At 41.6% G+C, this 22,141-nt stretch overlaps 1 protein-coding gene across 4 annotated transcripts in view; it reads right to left on the reverse strand.

Moving 5' to 3' along the window:
* The window catches only part of LOC126997311 (zinc finger HIT domain-containing protein 2-like), a 107,271-nt gene that overhangs the window by 30,158 nt on the left and 54,972 nt on the right, over positions 1-22,141 (reverse strand). For all 4 annotated transcript variants that reach the window (XM_050858314.1, XM_050858313.1, XM_050858316.1 and 1 more), the window contains 2 exons: positions 15,691-15,926; positions 7,966-8,175 (listed from right to left, as the gene is read on the reverse strand). In XM_050858314.1, the coding sequence (XP_050714271.1) occupies positions 7,966-8,175; positions 15,691-15,926 (446 nt within the window). The remainder of the gene's footprint in view (positions 1-7,965; positions 8,176-15,690; positions 15,927-22,141) is intronic.

Here is a 22,141-nt window from a genome sequence, read left to right on the forward strand (position 1 = left end):
TGACAGCAACACTGCCGTCTCATCTATCTCTAAGGCTGAACTCTTCTCTCAAACTTTTTCTAAAAACTCCACTCTGGACGATTCTGGGCATATTCCTCCTACTCATCCCCCCTTTGACTCCTTTATGCCTGTTATAAAGATTCTTCAAAATGATGTTTTCTATGCCCTCTCTGGCCTCAATCCTCAGAAGGCTCGTGGACCTGATGGAGTGCCTCCTATTGTCCTTAAAAACTGTGCCTCCGTGCTGTCACCCTGCCTGGTCAAACTCTTTTGCCTCTGCCTGTCAACATCTACCTTTCCTTCTTGCTGGAAGTATGCCTTCATACAGCCTGTGCCTAAGAAGGGTGACCGCTCCAATCCCTCAAACTACCGTCCTATAGCTTTACTTTCTTGTCTATCTAAAGCTTTTGAATCAATCCTTAACTGGAAGATTCAAAAGCACCTTTCCACTTCTGACCTTCTATCTGATCGCCAGTATGGGTTCCGCGAGGGGCGTTCTACTGGTGATCTCCTAGCCTTCTCAACTGACTCTTTTATAAATATGTATAAATATATATATATATATATATATATATATATATATATATATATATATATATATATATATATATATATATATATATATGGTATGGTAGCGGTGTACTGAACTGCAGGCCAACATTCACAGTGATGGGACACGGGTTCAATCCCACGCTACCACCTCGGATTTTTCGGTCACCGCCGAGTGGCTTAAAACTACCCACATGCTGTCCTGAAGACCACCCATCAACCTGGACTCTAGAGGAAGCCGTCCAAGCGAATCAAGAATGAGTTCCGGGGGGCAGCATGAGCCAATACAAGATGGCGCCACTATAAAACACTCGGCTGTGCCAGAACGGGCTGGGCCAACCATCAGGCCCCACCTGGAAGAAGTCTTGGGCCGACCATCAGGCCCCACCGGGAAGATGCCTACCGGCGCAATAGGCAGCAACGTAAAAAAAATATATATACAGTCATCCCCCGCCGTTCGCGGGTATTTCGTTCGGACTTGGTAGCGATCGCGAAACATGACGGCTGTACTATAACCATATGGGAAAATATGCATTTGGGGAAGTCACCTCTGACACGTCATATAAAACATGTTTTTTTCGTTCTTTTTAATGACTGAAATGAGACAAGACCTTGTTAGACAACAATATGTAATCAACACTCACCCTGGGGTCAAAATTTAGTAGCACAGAAGACCCAAAAGTAGCCCAATTTATATATAAGTAGCCCAATCTGGCAACACTGCAGTGTGGCGGCGCGTGAATTTTTTTTTTTTTAGGATAATGTTGCTATGAGAAAATCTCGACCAATAGCAGTCGTCCCTGAGTGAGCTGCTGGCCAAAAGGAAAGCATGACGTCACAGTCTAACCGTGACGTCACTCAGGAGCAACCTAAAGGCGGTGTCACACTAGCACTTTTTCCGTCAACTTTTTCCGTCGTTTTTCTGAAAATCGTCGATATCTTGGCTGCGGCCTGTCACACACAAACGGTGTTTCGTCTGAAACTTTCCGTCGGCACAGACCATGGGAATGTAAACAAACATGGAGTCCACGCTGCGGCAAAGATACGCTGCTCTGAACCTAATACTGTGTATTGTAAGACTTAGACGAGCTAAACAAGCCAAAAAGCATGCATGGATGCGCTCATGGTTGGGTCGTCGGGAAAGAGAAAGTGTGTACCACAGGCTGTTAAAAGAGCTGAGTTTAGAGGATCATGAGACTCTGATGAATTGGATCAGGTTGGACAAGAGCCAGTACCACAGACTTCTGGAGTTAGTGACACCTCTCATTGCCAGAAGTGACACCAGGATGAGGAAGGCTGTCACTGCAGGAGAGCGTTTGAGACAGGTTGAAGCCACGCGGAAAGTCTCGGTCTTGGTCTTGGAAATGTAAACAAAGGCGGAAATTTGCAGGTGGAAACGATCCTGATCGTCTGACAAATTCATGCGATAAGTTCATGCGGAACGATGAAAAATCGACGGAAATGGCATTAATCGACGGAAAAAGTGCTAGTGTGACACCGCCTTAACGTCCATTGCTCCGCCTCCCTCCTCTCTCCCTTCCCTCCTCTCTCCCTTCCCCCCTCCTCTCTGCCTTCCTCCCTCCTCTCTCCCTTCCCCCCTCCTCTCTGCCTCCCTCCCTCCTCTCTGCCTTCCTATTTAGCGTCAATGCATCCGCGTATATGCGAAACTGGGGCCGTGTATAAGCGGGGGGTGGTCACAATTAGTTGACCGCGAATACGCGAAACCGCGATGGGTGAGACCACGAACGGCGGGGGGTGACTGTATATATATATATACACTCAACCCTCGATTTGCCGGACTAAAAGGGGGGAAGGCTTGTCCGGGAATGGCAAATGTCCGGCAATGGAAAATGTCCGGGGGTCTACCCCCTTGCCGGACTTTACCCTATATATGTCCGGGAAACACAACCCACCCCCGGACTACACCTCGCATAGCTGTCCTATACTGTCCTGTAATATAATATATTACCTTCTACAACATGCACATATACAACACGTTGTGAAGAAGAGGTGTATCCACGACAAGCACGTAAGCACAACACTCGTGTGACGCGGCAGACTTGTGTACAGTCCAGTACTAGACGTGTATGTCCGCCCGCGCTGCCATCTAGTGCCCGATTTGCGAACTTTGTCTGGCGCGGTAGTTTGAAATCGACTTGTCCCGGATTTTTTTTTTTTACCCCACGGACTCTTGTCCGCAAATCCAAATCCGGCAAATGGAGGTCCGGCAAATGAGGTTGAGTGTATATATATATATATATATATATATATATATATATATATATATATATATATATATATATATATATAAATCATATATATATATATATATATATATATATATATATATATATATATATATATATATATATATATATATATATATATATATATATATATATATATATACATACATACATACATACATAGATACATACATACATACATACATACATACATACATACATACAATACATATACATACATACATACATATATATATATATATATATATATATATATATATATATATATATATATATATATATATATATATATATATATATATATATATATATATATATATATATATATATATATATATATATATATATATATATATATATATATATATATATATATATATATATATATATATATATATATATATATATATATATATATATATATATATATATATATATATATATATATATATATATATATATATATATATATATATATATCGCCCAGAGCCCCACAAGGACGTGAGGTGCGAGCAGACGAACAAACTACTGCACGACTACTCTCACCGTATCTCTCAAGACAACGACACAAACACGACTCCTCTCCACTCCATGCCACATTCCCTTCCAACATACGAGTTCGCGATAATATGAGTCATCATACTGTGTCTCCACCTGCACGATGCATCAAGGTCACACTTGCAAGCTTGCACAACCATTCACAATCGCACTCTGCAACATTCACAATTCAGATCTGCAACGCTCACAAGTATCAACATACACTGGTCCAGACAAGGAGACACACAGACAAACATGCAATAAAACATTTACATCACATGTTTTAAGCGTACTACTTTGTTTAGCGTAGCGTGTGTTTGTTTGGTTTCATTGTTTACATCGTCAGTCGGCGGCAGTCGCGTCACACACTTCACACTGGGCAGTCGCATCGCGTTCTACCTGTGCTTCGACCTCACTTCTTTCAAAAATCAAAATGGCGGCCATAAATCCGGATTATCCAAAAAATCGGCTTATCCGAAAGAGGCTTCCCCCCTTCCATTTTGGATAATCGGGGTTTTTCTCTATATATATATATATATATATATATATATATATATATATATATATATATATATATATATATATATATATATATACAGTCGACCCTCAAATAGTACGATTTCCAATAGTACGGTTTCGGTTTTATACGGATTGTCATTGAAGAATTTTTTAAGGATATTTAAATTTCCCGCTCTTCGCACCAAGTGGCCATGGCCTGAGTGGCAACACCGTTCTACCAAAACACCTGCTGAAAGCACCCCAAAGCATTCAAAATAGGTGTTGACCGTGCAGAAGAATTCAGATTTAGAAGTTATGTTTTGGTGTTATAGTAGGATATCAATGTATTATTATTATTTAATATCACCACGAATTAGGCATACAATTGTCAATGGAAAAAACCCATGACAGATAGATCACGCCACCTTATAGGAATGTCATCCGTCAGTGTTTACCGTTTCAGTTTTGTATACTTCGCATTTCATGGTGCGCAGAGGTCACCTTGACATACATGACCAATTGTAACAATTATTTTGCAACCTGTAACTCGTCACTCCTTCACGAGAGTCCGACTGACACACAACGACAGTCGCTCTCGCTCCGACGCTTCTTGTACATATAGGCTACGAATATAATTCGCCTTAAGGAAGCTGAAGTCTTAATCAACGCCCTTTAAACACCCCCCGGCAAGCCCGTTACATTGGGATGAGTTACGTTTCCATAGGGAGAGCATACCACGTGAATGAGAGTAGGGTTCGCTGTACCTATGATGTTGATCTTAGTCTTGATATAACAGGTGGCTTGGGATTTCTCCCTTGGTCTTGGTCTTGGTTCGGGAGGTAGTTGTCCCTTTCGGTCCCAACTACAGCCTTTGAAACGGCTTACTCCCTCAGGGCCAACACAATGAAAATCATAGTGTAAAATAAATTCTTGCCGCAATAACTGCCAGTGCTTCAAAAGTGGTGCAAGAGTGGAGATAAAGGCCGTCCTTTTACTAAGCTTCGTCGTTGCTATGGTAACGGCATCTCACACGCAGCAAAATGGCGTATGCTGATATTCCTGGCAATGTTTAACATGCATTACTAGCTTTCCTGGCGGACGAACTCTTTACAACAGAAGATGAAAAGGAAACTGCAGTGGATATGGTGGCACAGAGAGGTGAAATGCAATGGAAACACTTACATGTGTTTGTTTGGGCCGCCATATTTGCTGATGACGTCATCACAGCACGAAGACGCTCCACCTCTCAAAGCCGGGAGCCAGCAGATGTGCTGAGTTGGCAACTCGTGCTGCCGCGTCACGCGTTTGAGAACACTCGGGACGTTCGAAGAGTCCTGATTCCCTCTATCAAACGAAGCCGGGGGTGTTTCTAGGAGAGGGGGCACTAATTTTATACGAATTTTCGAATAGTACCGGGATCCTGGGTCCCTAGCCCCCGTACTATTTGAGGGACGACTGTATATATACAGGTAACTCTCGATTTACGCAAGTTTGGTTTACGCGTTTTTTAAATAACGCGGGGTCAAAAATCCAAATAAATGTTTTATTTACACGTTTTTTTTCACTCATACGCGATATTTTATGGAGTGGCCACCAGATGTCTCACGCAATTGTACTCACACAGCGCCGCGGCCACACAGCTGAGCTAAGTTCTTACCAAGCGCAACTTGAACAACAATACAGTACCCATGCTGCCACGCTACTCAACAATAAGGGTGGGGACTGGGCAGGTACTGGTACCAGTATTGGTACTAATGGTACCAGCTATAAAGTACGGTACCGGCACTAGACTGCTCGGTATCGGTACCAATACTAGCCAGTCGCTCATGGTGTCCCTCATTTCTTCCTCACACGAGGAGGCTGAAACTGAGTGCCTGAGTGGATATCTCGGTTATATGGATATTCTCTCTCTCTCTCTCTCTCTCTCTCTCTCTCCACTGAATGAAGTGAATATTTATTTTTCGATAGAAACCTACCTCTTGTTTGATTTACATTGTTTTTGATTCACGTGACCTCTTCAAGGACATAATACTCGCGTAAATCGAGTTACCTGTATATATATATATATATATATATATATATATATATATATATATATATATATATATATATATATATATATATATATATATATATTATAACAGGAATTAGATTTTTATTTTTTTTTGTCATATTCTATTGCGCCGGCAGGCTTCTTCCCGGTGGATCATGATGGTCGGTCCAAGGCTTCGTCCCAGTGGGGCCTGATGGTCAGCCCAGCCCGTTCTGATGCAGGTGAGTGTTTATAGTGGCGCCATCTTGCATTGGCTCATGCTGCCCTCCTGGAGCTCATCTTTAATCCTAGAATCTAGAGTCTGGGTTGATAAGTGGTCTTCTGGACAGCATGTGGGTAGTTTTAAGCCACTCGGCGGCGGCTGAAAAATCCCAGCTTGGTGGCACCGGTCAGGGATTGAACTCGTGTCCTCCTGAACGCGGGGCCGTCTCGCTATCTATTCAGCCACCGCCTCCCCCTAAGATTGTCTGTATCATGAAAAATGCCAACAATAAAGCAAAATTACCTTCACTTTCACTACATTTTTATACGGGGCTTGAAGGTTTGCATGCTTGCATTGCCTCAAGCAGAGGAAAATGATGGATTGGTGCAGATTCTTGTATTCAATTTTGGCACCCCCCCAAACCGCACGCCCAGGGCCTGGGCCCCCCCTATACGTCCGCCACTGTTAAGCTCATGTCCATACGCCCACGTAACCCCTTTACGCCTGCGCACACGTGGATATATGAAACGAGTGCAGGAAGGATGTATTATAGCCGTAAAAACGAAATAATGTTCCGGGTTACGTCAAACTGCCCGCCTTGCCCCGTCGCCCCGAGAATGTTTTACCTTGTTTTTTGCAATATTAAATCATCTACGCTAACGCCAGTGTAGGCAAGCCTTTCCCCATCCACAGTGAATGCGTGGGCGTTGTGGCGTCTCTTGCAAACGATAATTAGTGACTTAACCTAAGAAAAATTGTCGAGGCATTGCGGGGCTGGTCAGCACACGCCATGGCCCCAAGGACGCGGGTGTTAAGATTCGCTCCTAACGGGGTAATTAACGCTTGTACATCCTGCTGACCTATATATATATATATATATATATATATATATATATATATATATATATATATATATATATATATATATATATATATATATATATACATATAAACACATCGGCGCCATGGTAAACGCCTTAAACACCACACACAGGCAAAGCAATGCCTGGAGAAGGTACGGCACACACGCAAAAGCAATTAACTGGGCCATGGTGATCGTAAACAGTGCGGGGTGCTTGTTGTGTTGTGGTGCGCAAGGTAAAGAGAATCTCTTTACCTTGGTGGTGCGGTACACCACCCGGGCAAAGCGTAGAGGCATCGCGCGGGCAATTTGAACGACTTTTGACGGCATGCGACAATTTAAAAAAAAATTTTTGGAAAAAAATCTCATTTTTTAACACTCCTGGATACGGGCGAGGTCAGATATGGTGCACCCGGATAACTGAGGGTTTACTGTATACGCATCTACACATCGTCCTTTCCTTAGAAACAGCTGAATCATTCACAGGCAGACCGTGAATGTTTGGATTGGCGCTGTGACAATTCCTTCATGGCCACCTTTGTGCAATTGCAAGAAAATTTGCTAATATGCTAGTCCACAATTAGAGAACCCTTAAATATGAGGGAACAGGTGTAGAAGATAGAAAGAAATGCAACACTGCAGCAAAATTTAAGAAGTCGAAGAGAGGCAGTGTGAGGTGCTGATGTAATGAAAAGCCTTTGACTCAACTCTGTCCAAAATCGCTGTATAGAGACCCCCCCATACACAAGATGCTACTCCATATGAGAGTGGACAAGGCCCTTGGTCAGTCAAACCTTGCTTTAGGAAGAGGTTACATTCCTGCGAAACCATTCAATAATAAAAAAAAAAAAAATGGGTTTAATGGGTTCAATAGTTTGGTTCCAGGACCCCAATTTTTCTCCATTTTAATGTTTTTTTTTTTTTTCTTTTTCAAAATCTTCTTTGTGTATTTTGACTCCTTACAACACTACTCTCACCTTCCCCTTTATAAACTCACATTCTGTGCTTCCATTTTTGGACTCTCAACTGCCACTGCAGCCTCTTGGTAGTTGGCATTAGAAGCCAGTACAGGAGACAAGGTGAGAATGGCCTCTGTGGCATCCTGGCTGCTCTCCTGGTGATCCCCATTGAAAAGGCGCACGGTCCATGCATAAGCTGCCAACACGTTGAGGATGTTGTAGGGAAGGCATGGAGAAGGGGTCACCTTCTGCAAGAGTAAATGGATTGTAGTTAATGGTGTAATGATGAAGATGCTGTTTAGAAGGAATGCAGTCCTCTGACAAGACAATGACACTTTATCTGATCTGTAAACTTTCAATAGGCCTAGATTATGCTTACAGGTAATGCAACAAGCACTGTCTAAGAGGTATGCTAATTTTTTAGTGTTATTTTGAGAAAAAGACAGTGTGCCTTTGATGCTGGCATTATGGTATATATTCAACTGCAAATGCAAATACAAACACCTCAAATTTCTCCTAATATGAATACAAATAAGAATACAAAGGAATGTGACTCCAAATGCAAAATAAATGCTTTCATGAAATATTCATTACTTTTTAACGTAAAGATTCATGAATGCATTAATGAACACTTAAAAAAAGCCTCAGAATATTAGTAAAGTACACTTATGTAATAGTGAAAATTCCTGAGCAATGAATCATGACTGGTGCTGCTTTCCAGTACTGGAACATTACCTGCAGCCACACATATTTTTAAATTTTTCTAGTAACTTAGTTCCAATAGAAACACAAACATAAGTACACATATAGTAAGCCAAGTCTTTAGTAGTCTTATCTTGTAGGCCTCACTTCTATTTTTCAGTGCTGTAATGATGCTTTTTTAATTATGCCACTTATTTGTAAAGCAAATTTTGTGGTATTGTGGTCAAGAAAAAAAATGATGAAAGGCAACTGAAAAATAATATTTTGATTAAAAAACCATACTGTTTCTGAGAAAAATAATCCCTGACCCTGAGTTTAAATGATAGAACTTGGAGAGAGGATAAACGTTATCACAGGTAGAACTGATTCTTTGGAGCCTTTGCAAAATTATGTCAATCTTCATATTATAATACTTATGTAATCACTAATATAAGCAAAACTTGTCAGCCGAAAATACTTATTAGCATAATTTACAGCTTGAAGAAAAAGTCACACATTTACATTCTGAACCTGGCCCTCTGATTATGTGAGTTACTCAAAAGTTCATGCTCACATAACATATCTATTGTTTGAGTGATGGAAGACAGCTGCACACTGACTAGTTACCAAAACATCTCACTTTTTCACACTAAATACTGAATACCAATACATACTGGACTCTGGACGCATTGAGTGAGCAGCAGCACAACCTCAAAAGTACAGACCATATGAATAATTTGCCCAGGTATTCAAATACAAATAGGAATACCATAAATTTCTAATTAAAGTAATTAAAATAAAATGCACATACACAAATATACTCTATTCAAATTTAAACAAAATAAAAATTCTCCATCCTTTGTAGGAAGATAAACTAGATGATATTATGTGGATCATTTGTAGTAAGTATTAAGTAAATTATTAGACAATCTACCTGTACCCCTAATACTCTGACAGCTAATATAGAATGATAGTATACACATGTCCCCATGTATTTGTGAGAGTTAGCACACATGGACCCCTGCAAAAAGAGAGAGAGAGAGAGAGAGAGAGAGAGAGAGAGAGAGAGAGAGAGAGAGAGAGAGAGAGAGAGAGAGAGAGAGAGAGAGAGAGAGAGAGAGAGAGAGAGAGAGAGAGAGAGAGAGAGAGAGAGAGAGAGAGAGAGAGAGAGAGAGAGAAATTTTTTTTTACATAGATATTCAGACCACACAGAGCCTGTGGTCCAGACTAGGTAATTTGTCCTTAAACCTCTGTGAATTTTTATGATTCATTACTGTAGCCTATTTCTGTACTTCACTTTGAAGAAGAGATCTCAGAAACTCTGCCTGACAAGAACTGTCAGAGCAGGTATTGCAATACTGGTGCCATCAGCTGCAGCTGCAACAACCTCTGCAACCTTACAGCCATCACAAGGCCAGGCAAAGAGATGCGCATTTTGTGCCAGGTCAAAGGATCGAAAGGTTAAAACAGTGTGTAGCACTTGCAGAAAACATGTTTGCAGTGATCACAGTAAGTTGATTATAAGCATCAAAACTTTGCATTTCAACTTTTGTTAATATTAAGTTGAAGGAAGTGTCGGTCAAGCTTGTTTTCAAAGGAATCAATCGTGTTGCATTGGACCACTGGAGGTGGGAGCTTATTCCATTCTCACAATACATTAGAGAAGAAAAATTTGGTGCAGTCTGAATTTACTTGTTTGCAATTAAGTTTTGTGCCATTATTTTTGTTTGCAAAACAAAACAATTTTGATTTGTCTAAATGATTCATAATTTCAGAACTTTGAATTTCATACTTTTTAGTTAGGAATGTTTTCTTTATTTTGGTTTTCGTGACCGTTTTTCTCAATTTGTGCAACTATTTATCCATAGTTGAAAAATGTTGAACAATGAAAAATCACATTAGTAGTATTTGTCGTCTTACCAATGATATATTTCTCATTCAATTCAGTAAAATAGTGGTAGAATAGTTGCAAAGCAGTAGTCGAAAAAACTAAAATAATACCAGTTTTGAGATATCGGGGCTAAGAGGACGCAGTTTTTAATGGCCCGGGGCGCTTGAGTGGTTGCCGGTTTGTTTATTTTCTCTCACAGCCGCGCTCTCTGTATCAATCTTGAAGCGTTATGACATTCACATTGCATTCTAGGGTATGGTTGGTATCTGGTCCCCCCTTATTGCAAGCATATTGATTGCTCAAAGGCAAGGGTAACAGAAGGCACCACCTACATAGCCTCTACACCACATAGAGGAGGACCTCAGCCCTGAATCCAATGCTTGGAGTTGGTGTTCTGAAATATTATGTACCTCCTACTAAATGTTTTCTCAGGTTTAGATACAGCGTCTTTCATCATCTTCATACACTCTTGATGTGAAGACAATGTGTCATGTTAGGTGAGTTGTGCTGGTAGGTGTGCATGGAGGTATTCCTAGTGGCTGTGGCTCTTGTGAGCCAACAAACTGTGGAGAGCTAGCACAGCCCTGTGAGGATTCAATGGTATCAGTGGTTGAGGAGAGGGCTGGGTGGAGATGGGGGTGGCAGACTCAAGGTCGCTGCTTCACGTGGCCCATGGCGGCATTGGACTACAGCTAACACTCTGTTTCTGAGCCTCTTTGCACCTGGATGCCTTCAGCACGGTGGTGTAACAATGCAGTGTGCAGTAAACAGTGTGTCATGGACAAAATGAGTGAAGGTAAATGGTCTGCAGGGAGCAGGAGTAATGGAGGGATGAGTGGCGATGAGCAACAACCAACCTCTTCCACTGTTCGTTCATTTCGTTTCATGCCAGCCTTGGCTTCCTTTTCGCGCCAGCCTCGGCTTCCTTTTTATGCCAGCCTCGGCTGGAGGGACTGGTGGGAGGGGAGGAGCCTTTGCCTTTGCTGTCCTGTGTCACTGACTCATAGATTAGAGTAAATGGTAGCAACAACAAACAGCCTAGTTAGGACCAAGAGGTCTGTTGCTGTTTGCTTTTCCTTTGTACTCATTTCCTTTCCTTCCTTTGTACATCTAAGCTTGTGAGAGGAGTGAGTAGTGAAGCCTTGAGTGTGATAGAGATGCCAGTGAATGTTGTATGAATTTCCATAACACATTTTTTTTCGCAGAAAAATGAACTGAAGACATATGCACAAAAGCGTTCCCTGCTGACGTGAGTGACATGGAAGGGGGGGTGGAGAAAATCGGCCATAACTCTCATTTTTGCTTATTTCCTTATAAAACTTTGTAACATGATAACTGCTTTAGAACTCGTGAGATTTTTTTCAAATATTTCAATTTTCAAAAAAAATATTTGTGTGACGCTTCCCTTAACCCTTTCAATACGATGACGCCTACGTAGGCGTCATGAAGCCCCAGTAGCATATACGAAGACGCCTACGTAGGCGTCATATATCTATTCTGTTTCTTCTTCTATTGAGTTGTCCCGTACTTTGTGTTGGTTACTAAGTAAAGACGCCGTATGCTGTCCTTGAAATCCTATTGCTCCTCCCACCATCCTTGTTCCCACCAATCACAAAAAATTAGCTACAGTATGCACTGCCTTCTTCCCGCCTTGTGTCTAAAATTAGGAAGTCTCATTGGCTGTCTCTCTCTCTCTCTCAGACACCGAGGCGCCGACACCATCACGTCTCGCCCACCTCTCTCTCTCTCTCTCTCTCTCTCTCTCTCTCTCTCTCTCTCTCTCTCTCTCTCTCTCTCTCTCTCACACACACCATGGTGCAAACACCACCACTCCGTGCCTCTCTCTCTCTCTCTCTCTCTCTCTCTCTCTCTCTCTCTCTCACACACACACACACACACACATTGTCTGTGATGACAAAGGAGTATCTGGCAGCTCTCTGACTGATGATAACAGAGTTGTATTTGCTGATAATTTTTCGACATTCTTCCTCCTCTACACAATCATCTGCTTTCTCTCTTTCTTTCCCCCTTGCCCCTTTCTCCCCTTTCTTTATTTCGCTTTTTTTTTATTTCGCGTTGACGCAATTTATATTATGCATAGCAGGTATATGTTGACTTGTCGTGTATGCTGCTTTGCAAATACGGGATACATGTAATGAGGGCTTTCAGCAGCATAATATACGGAGGCGACAAGTAGATACATGCCAGCTCAGGGTTCCCGCGCGCGGCAGCGCGTGGCCGTGCATGCTGTATATCAGCCAGGCGGGCTTTTTGAACATCCGGCGCGAAGGGGTTAAGTAGTATAGGATATACACTCAGCCCTTGATTTAACAGACCCTGATTTAATAGATTTCGGATTTAACGGACCACAAAATCTCAACGGACAAATGCCCAGCAAAGGACATTCTATGCATTGCTGGGTAGATTTGTTCGGTGTGACACTGCCTATAGAAACGTCAAAACCCTAAAATAATAACAATATCACACAAAGTGATACTTTTCATCAAAACAGCTTGCATCACCTCCCCTAAGGAGGTCGAGGAGGGTGAAGCCCCCTCCCCCTCCCGTTAGGTAGGTCAGGTTAAGTTAGGTTTAGTTAAATTTATTTGGCTCGCGGTTTGGGGCGGCAGAAATATGAAGCGTGGGACGGGACATGACGGCGGTGTGTATGGTCCAATTCGTGGGCCTGTGTTGCGTGAAATACCTCCTTGCAAAAACAAGTAGCGCTGCTGTCCACCACACATGCGTACAGGGGGGATACACAGCAGGAAAAACATTAATTTAACTGGTTTTATTCAATTAGTGTGTTCACTTCCGAGTGTGAGCAGTGAGTGATATGAATAGACAGCATGCATGTTGAACCTCTCTCTGTGAGTTGTTTTGCGGCTGCGGCAGCGGGTGGCAGCGGGTGCAACAGCCATACCAGGAAGTAGAAGAGGAAGTAATTGGAAAATTTCTATACTAAGATGTAAAACTGAAGGAGAAAGAAGAGATACTACATCAGATGTGGAAGGCAAGAGAGAAAAGATTAGAAGAATTGCAAGACCAAGACAAATAGACAACAGGAGGTGCCGTTGTAAAGGCAATACAGGGGGGTCGCCTGATATGCGAACTTGGGATATCTTCCTCCTCCTCCCCCTTGGGGTGGAGCACGGAGCGGTGACTTGACTTTTTTCATTCATTTCATGTTAACATCCATTTCCTACCAAATAATGAACTTGCTGTTACTCACTTCCCGAAGGAAGGAAATAAACAATGGCAATCTGGCAACTCTACTCTGTGAGGCGGCTCCACGTGTTCTCTTCATAGCAGCCATTGCTCTCACAAGCTGTCTGTGCTGTGTGCAAGCTAGCCTGTGGGCTATTGTTGTTGCTGTTGTTGTTATTATAAGAACTCGAAAAGCAGTTTATTACATTGGAAACTAAAAATGTGGCTGACCATATACCATTATTTACATGCTTTTAAGGTTCCTAATATGGCTTTGAACCGCCCATATTCTCGCATATTAGACGACCCCCCTGTACCTCCGACACCATCACATCACAAGTCAGTCATTTAATGATTTGTGACAGAAACAATTATCACATTATTTCATAACACACTGAAAACTGAAAAAAAATGTTTCGTCTACCCATGCGAGACTAGCACACTTGTAGAATTTTACCCATACATGTAAACAATATGCACCCCCCCACAGGGCCCCACTGTCAACCCTTGATCGCTGGAAGGCCAAAAAAACAACACGTGTTGGCGGAGCGGAGGCGAAGGTGGAGATGGCTTCTTCTGGAATGTTCTATGGGGCTAGTTAGGCTGTGCCTGTCTTACGGCACCAACACAGAACAGGTCAAAAGAAGAAGAGAACTATATACCTATGTTTATTATTAGGTTTGTCGGTATCATTTTACGTTTTTTTTAACAGTAATTTTATTGTATAATGGTATTTATCATATGTAAGTATTTTCAAGGAACGGACTTTTTCAAGCAAAGGACCACCCTTCCCCCCTTTTAATCCGTTAAATCAAGGGTCGAGTGTACATTGGTCCTGGGCTTTTATTTATTTTAAGGGACTGGAGAGCATTTGGGACTTCATCGGTAGTTATTACAAAGTTAGGTAATGCATGAATGAGATTTATGTTAGTACTATTATCGTCACTGGTGTTGGTGGTAGTGGTGCAAAGACAGCTCGTATTAAATACCGAGGAAAAATAATATTAACAAGTTTGCAACGCGCTGACTTTGTCACTAATTCGCCGTCACTGTTAGTTAAGAGTTCAGTTCCACTTCTGATTGCCTTTCTGTTGTTTATATAACTGAAGAAAGGTTTAGGATTATTTTTACAGTTGGCTGAAATGTCTTCATATCTATGCTTTGCCTGACATACTAATCTTTTTATGTGTCGCCTGGCTTCATGGTAAAGTCTAATATTTTGGGGGATGTTTTGCTCTTTCTTTAGCCTGTAAAACATTTCTCTCTTCAACAGAATGTTTGAATATGTTATTAAACCAAGGTGGACTTCTATCAGAGTTTCATTGCTTCTCGCAAAATGGGACAAATGTGTTCTGCTGAGTGAGTAATTGATTTTTAAAGTTTAGCCACGCTGCCTTTATGCTGGAATCATCTAACAATCTTAGAATCTTGTCTTGTATACCAGCATTAAATCAATGTCAAAAACTTGTGTTGAGTACTTAGGAACATTTTTATAGGTTTCATTGAATGAATTCTTTTGAATGTGTTTCTTACATTTTTTATACATTCTTTACATCTGGTCAACCAAACAGTCAGGTACCTAGTGGTTATAAGGATAATCTTTGGTGAGACAGCATTTCCAGTAGTCTGAGCTTACTTCAGCCCCACAGTTACCACTAGCATGGTTACTGCAAAAGTGGTGCATGTGGTGGTGGTGTGGTATGCAGTGAGATGCAAATTGTTTGGCTGACCATGAAAATACTCAAGGGGAACCTGCAGATACCCAATCTTTAACTAAGTTAATGACCAAGAAATTCCCTGTAGATAATTAAAACTGGATGTTGTGGTACGACTAGGTACTTTTGAATGAAAAAGGCTAATTATGCCCTACACCTCTAAGCATATTTTCTGTGTAATAATGAAAGGGAAAAATCAAGGGAATGAAGGCATGTACTATATAAAGGAGACATAAACTCATCTCATTCTTATTTAAATGGGCATTTACTGTGAGTTCGCTGAATGGAGGAACCGTCACAAGCTTGGGGCAGTTGGCCATGTAGGAAGGAGAAGTGGGAGAGTCTTGCTTGACCTCTTGCACCAGCTGCACTTCCTGCTCCCACCAGGCACTCCAAGCAGGAAGTAGTTCTTCAAAGTTTTCCCTCTTGACAAGCTCCTGAAAGTCCCTCCGCTCCTCATCTGTCATGTTCCTCCACACTGCATCGCTGTCATTCAGGTCCACTCCTGCGGATATAGTTCATTATTTGACTATTAGCTGCAAATTTATGTAGTAATATGGAATGGCCTTCCTTTGTCTGTATTTCCCCCTGCCTATGACTTGAACTCATTCAAGAAAAGAGTATCAAGACACCTCTTCACCTGAAATTGGCCTCTCTTCTGGCCTCTTGCTCTGCTTTCTTTTGTCGGAGCGGTGTTTGTCGGGCTTTTTTGTTGCTTCTTTTTTGTTTTGCCCTTTTGCTTCCTTCTTTGCTATATAAAAAAAATCTGAACTACAGTACCCTCCCGAGTTTCGTGCTATCCAAGTTTCATGATCCTCGAGTTTCACACTTAGTCCTAAAATCTTGCCATTCCGATTTTCACGCATTATCGCCTTGAGTTTCATGCTGCTTTGGCATGTACGGGCCACATCTACCTACCGTCAGCATCGCGTGCGCTTCCTAAAGGTGGTGTCGCACTGGCTGTTTTCCTCTAACTGTTGGGGCTATTGGCCAGGGTATTATTTAGGACCTTGAAACACTGGGGGCTTAGCCCAGCCCAAAATGCTGGGTGGTTGGATGCAAGAGAACTGCGGAGTTTTAAGGGTAATTCTGAGGCCTCTCTGTCATTCATTAGGGCCAATTTATGTGTTATTGTAGTTAGCAGTAATACTGAAAATATGGCAAGTGTCATTATAAAATTTTCAAGGTCATTTATAAAATTATGGAAGAGCATAAGCACATTTAAGTGCTTGAGACTGATGTACCATATATATATATACATATATATATATATATATATATATATATATATATATATATATATATATATATATATATATATATATATATATATATATATAAATGTACTGTACCAGTGAACCCTACACTATGGACCGGAAACTTGCCCCAGCCCTGTCATTAAGCCGCAAATTTTGGAAAATCAACTGCTTTAGTGCGAATCGCCATAACCCCCTTATTTCTGGGGCTACAGGAATGTTTTTGGTATCAATCGACGGAAAAATGAAAGGGCTATGTTTTTTAATAAATGACCGGGCTCAAAAAAAGACTTGAAAGGGTAAAAAATCCAATAAATTCGCAAAAAAACGACTCTGAAAAAAAAAATTTGAGTTCCCAACCTTAAAACCCACTCATTTTTTGGGAATTTCAAAAAAATTATTTAGCCCTACCAATGTTCTTTACAATATGATGCATAACATTTCCTCACTCCCAGTAATTTTGTTGCTAGAGCTCGAAACGTAAACCCTTTTGAGAGCGGTTTTGACAAACTCCAGACACTTTGCCATTTTTGTCTAGTGTGGTATTGCTATTGCTTCCAGAAAGCTGTAATTTGGCATGTAGCCCCTCTTGGCAATGTAGTTTCACCAGCTCGAAGGATTTTTTGATAGCTCGATTCCAAGTTTGTCGTTGAGCCATCACAGAATAGCCTGTTTTTCAGCCCTTTTGCCACGATTTGGACACGTCCTAGTTTTTTACTTATAACTTTTTTATTTATTAAGTGCTTTCCAATTTTTTTTCTGATTATTAATCTGTATTAACCCCTTCCCCGGCAGAAACGTGTATACACGTTTTCACAAAATGTTCTTTTTTCAGTCGTCGACGAGTATACTCGTCTAAAACTTTACCTTCAAAAACCAGCTACATACGTATATACTCGTCGATTATAAGCCTTTGTAAGCCATTCTACGTGTGAAACGAGTATTCTCGTCAAATCGTACGCCTGGCAGAGGCGATAGGGTAGAGCTGTGGGATTTCAAGGACATTGTTACTAGACTTGCTCCGACAGCCATCGTCGTCGGATGGGTGTTGTTTGCATCCACATTTGCATTCATTTTTTTGTAGCATTTTCAAGTGTTACACCCCAAATGTCTAGTTCAATGGAAGATAGTGAATATGAACCTTCCCTTAGAAGCTTGAATACTTCTGATAACTCTGCCAGTTCATCAGACAATGACTATTTCTCGACAAGTGAGGAGGAGGAGGGGGGTGAGGGGAGAGCTTGGAGAAGCCTCGAGTTGTCAGAGGAGCGTATGAATGCACCACCACCATGTTTTCCTTTCACAGGAAATCCTGGAATAAAGATTGATGAAAACCCAGCAGAACTGAGTCCATTTGAATTCTTCAGTCTTTTTATTGATAAAAGGATTATTGACTCTGTACTGGTAGAGACTAATCGTTTTGCTGAACAAACTGGGCAAGATGATTCTTTGTGGCGCCCTGTAACAGAGGCTGAACTTTTTGTATTTTTTGCCATGAAAATGCTTGGGGGTATTGTGAAAATGCCAGAAGAAGAAATGAACTGGTCACATGATGAACTGCTTGAAAGACCAATTTTTCGGCAGCTAATGACTATGAAACGGTACAGTAAGATAAAGCAATATCTTCATTTTGTAGATAATGAAACTCATGATGCACAAACTCACCCCAACTCAAAATTGTATAAGATTTATGATGTATTCATGACATTGTGTGAGAACTTTGGGAAGTGTTACACCCCTAGGCAAGATGTATGTATAGATGAGAGCCTTATGTTGTTCAAAGGAAGGTTAGGATGGGTACAGTACATTCCACTGAAAAGGAGGAGGTTTGGAGTGAAATATTTCATGTTGTGTGAGTCAAAGACTGGATATGTGTACAACATGACCATTTATGTTTTTGAGAAAAATTAAGAAAATATGGTAAAAAAACATGGTTTATAGGAAGACGAGTTGACTCGTTTTTGCCGACAAAGGTATTCTCAAAATAAAAAGTTAACCACAAAAATGGGAAGAAAAAATAATTACAAACTGTTTTCATAACCAGCATCAAAAATACTATATAGAACCAAAATAAAAAAAATTAGTCTGAAAAAGAAACGTTTTTAACAAAAAAATTGTTGGGGAAGGGGTTAATTGAGCTTTCATTTGCCACCAAGCACGCTTTCCAAGTTTCAGTAGTTTTTGCTCGAGCTTGACCCGAATTCACAACGAACATTCGCTGAATCTGACTCATTTCACGCGCCGCGACGAAAAACCTTCATGTAAGCGCGATTATGACCAGCGCTTATATAAGTGAGTAGTTAAGGTGACTGATACTGCTGTGTCTAACTCACATCATTTATTGAATAGTGGTCAAACCTGAAAGATGGACGTCATATGTGTTACAATACGGAAACAACGACGCACAATCTCTTCATTATTGTTATCATGGCAGAGCTTCATCATCATTATCACGGCAGAGCAAGCAAACACTACTAACCGTCATTAACATGTTATAGGCCAGTCATACAAGTGCACGTCAGACGAGATATTGGATAACCTACATTAAGACGTACAATGAGCACAGCTCGTAAGCCAGATGACCAGTACAATGAACAAGGCTAGTAAGGCATTAATTATGTGACCAGTACAATCAATGTGGCTAGTATGACACTAATAATAATCAATAATACATACGCATTTGCGGGTACAGTCGGGTTACTCCTTCCGGTTGGCACTGGTGGTAACGGCAGCGTAAACAATGTCGTGTTTCCTCTCTTACCACTACCCTGCTACTGTCCTTTTCTCCTCCTTGCTCAACCCTGCACCAGAGGAGCCTCCAGCAGGCAACCTGAGTCAGCATTTCACTCATCTCGCCGCTGTCTCGACACTTTTTCCCGTGAACATCTGGCGACACTACTGCCTTGCACCACCGCTTCGCTCAACTATCCCGACATAATTCATAAATTCATATAATCCCCACATACATATCTACCACATTAATGTATCTTTCGCCGCGGAGCCAGAACAGCGGCTACACTTCTCCTTTGATTGCGCACGGAGTGTGCAAGCAACCAGACGACAAACAGCCACATGCAGGCGTCACTGGATAGAGGCCGAGGGCGAGGGCAGAGAGGAAGCAACTTCACCCTCAAGCAGACAGAGCTTGACCACAGGACGAATGAGGGGCCCAGAGCTGGTGTGGAGGTGGACCTTCCTGACCAGGCCGTCGGACCCCAGGAAGACTTGAAGGACCCTGCCAAGCTGCCACTGGTTGCGCGGCAGAATGGGGTCAGTGATGAGGACAAGGTTGCCGACGCACAGGTTGCGAGCGGGGGCGATCCGGCGTTGACGCATGTGGAGGGTGTGGAGATATTCCGCCCTCCAGCGTTTCCAAAAACGATCAGCCAGAGCCTGAGTGTGGGTCCAACGGCGATGGAAGGCATCACCCAAGGAGTGGTCTTCCAAGGGTAAGTGGAGACCAGCCCCGACACGCAGAAGATGATCAGGAGTAAGCACCACAGGATCCGAGGCATCACCTCGGGCGGCTGTGATTGGCAGACCGTTGAGAGTGGCTTCGACTTCACAGAACGTGTGCAGCCTGGTGTCATCAATCCGCTGGGTGCCAATGATGGAAGAGAGGATCTTACCAGTGGCGTAGTAAGGGGGGGGGCGGTCCGCCCCGGGTGACAGCTTGAAGGAGGTGCCATGATACAGGCTCAAGTCTAATGGCTAAATTCAGTGACATAGCTAAGGGAAGGGGTGTTGGGATCATATAAGCAGACGCCCCCCCAGGCCCCCAACAAAGGGACCCGCCGCCCCCCCAGATGGTCCATTTGGGAGCCCCATTTGTTGCCATACTCATTTGTAGAAGGTAGTGTGGGGGGGAACCCCACAAGGAGACACGACCCCCGGGCCCCCGACCCCCCAGATCTCCAGCCATGCCGGCATATATAATGCCGCTGTGGATAATGATAGAGTTTTGATTACCCAGCTCCAGCCACGCGGGATACCGTGAGTGATGGAGCCTTGTGTTTCATATGACTGTAGCAGATTAATTGCTTTGCTTGTAGCAGATATTTTATTTACTAAAAAGAACATATTTTTGCATAATGTTGAAGCTGAAAAACTGAACTTTATCATGTGATGTTAAAAACTTGAATGTAAATGTTTGTTGGAGCATGAATCTCGCTAAACGGTATTGTAGGTAGGTGAGAGGGGAGACGCCTAAGTGCGTGACGGAAACAAAACAAGCTCGTCACGGAAACATCTCCGTCGCATGCTTTTGTATTATAATAATAATAATAATAATAATAATAATAATAATAATAATAATAATAATTATTATTATTATTATTATTATTATTATTATTATTATTATTATTATTATTATTATTATTATCTTAAATATTATTCTCATTTTATGTAGAACACCGAAATCGTCGTTAAGTGACTGAAGTATCATGCGTATATATAATAATAATAACAATAATGATAAGAAGAAGAACTGATGAAGAAGAATTATCATTATAATGATAAGAATGATGATAATAATGATGATAGTCAGCCAGTTATTTCTGCTTTTCAGTGGTTGTCTCTGAATTTGTCTGGCTGGAATAGTAAACAATGTATGGGGATAATATAATAATAATAATAGCCTAATAAATTAAGGCAGGACATTCAAAACAATGAATATATATATATATATATATATATATATATATATATATATATATATATATATATATATATATATATATATATATATATATATATATATAATATATATATATATATATATATATATTTATATATCACACATAAATAGGCATGTAGCATGTCAGTATGGCCGCCGCCGCGCCGCGCCATGCCACAGAGGCCTGAGTGCTGCACCGTGCACACTGGTGACTGAAGGCTGTAATTGTGAACGCCTGCTGCTGTAAGGTATAGTTTTTTTGGCAACCTTTTAGTACATAGATCTTAAGATACAAGACTGCTGGGGGCTGTGTGCACCGGGGCCCGCAGGATGGAGGCGAGGGCTGCATGGGGGCTGTGCATTGTGGCGGTGTGTGTGTGCTGTGTGCTTGGTTATGGCGGTGACGTGTGTGGCAAAATGTGTACATAACACACCAAAACATGGCAGTAGAGGCTCAGGACAAACATGACTCGCGGCACCACACTAGTACAATGACACACAGTAGGGTGAAGGAACCTTAAAAGTTTGTTAGTAAGAGGCTGTGACGCTGCCAGGCGTGGCTGTCTGGCCGCGTGTGCCGTGTGTACGTATTAGTGCAGAGGTTCTCAAACTGGGTGCCGCGGCACCCTGGGGTGCCACGGACAGTGCCTAAGGGTACCACAAGATTATCATGAATTTTGAATCATGCCTTTTTTCTTCTTTTTATGTTAGTTTGCATTTATAACTCTTAAGTTAATAGTTCTACTGATGAGTTATATGTTTGGGCATGTACTGTACTGTATGTTAATC

The sequence above is a fragment of the Eriocheir sinensis genome, chromosome 12 (assembly GCF_024679095.1).
Source record: "Eriocheir sinensis breed Jianghai 21 chromosome 12, ASM2467909v1, whole genome shotgun sequence".
Classification (NCBI taxonomy): Eukaryota; Metazoa; Arthropoda; class Malacostraca; order Decapoda; family Varunidae; genus Eriocheir; species Eriocheir sinensis.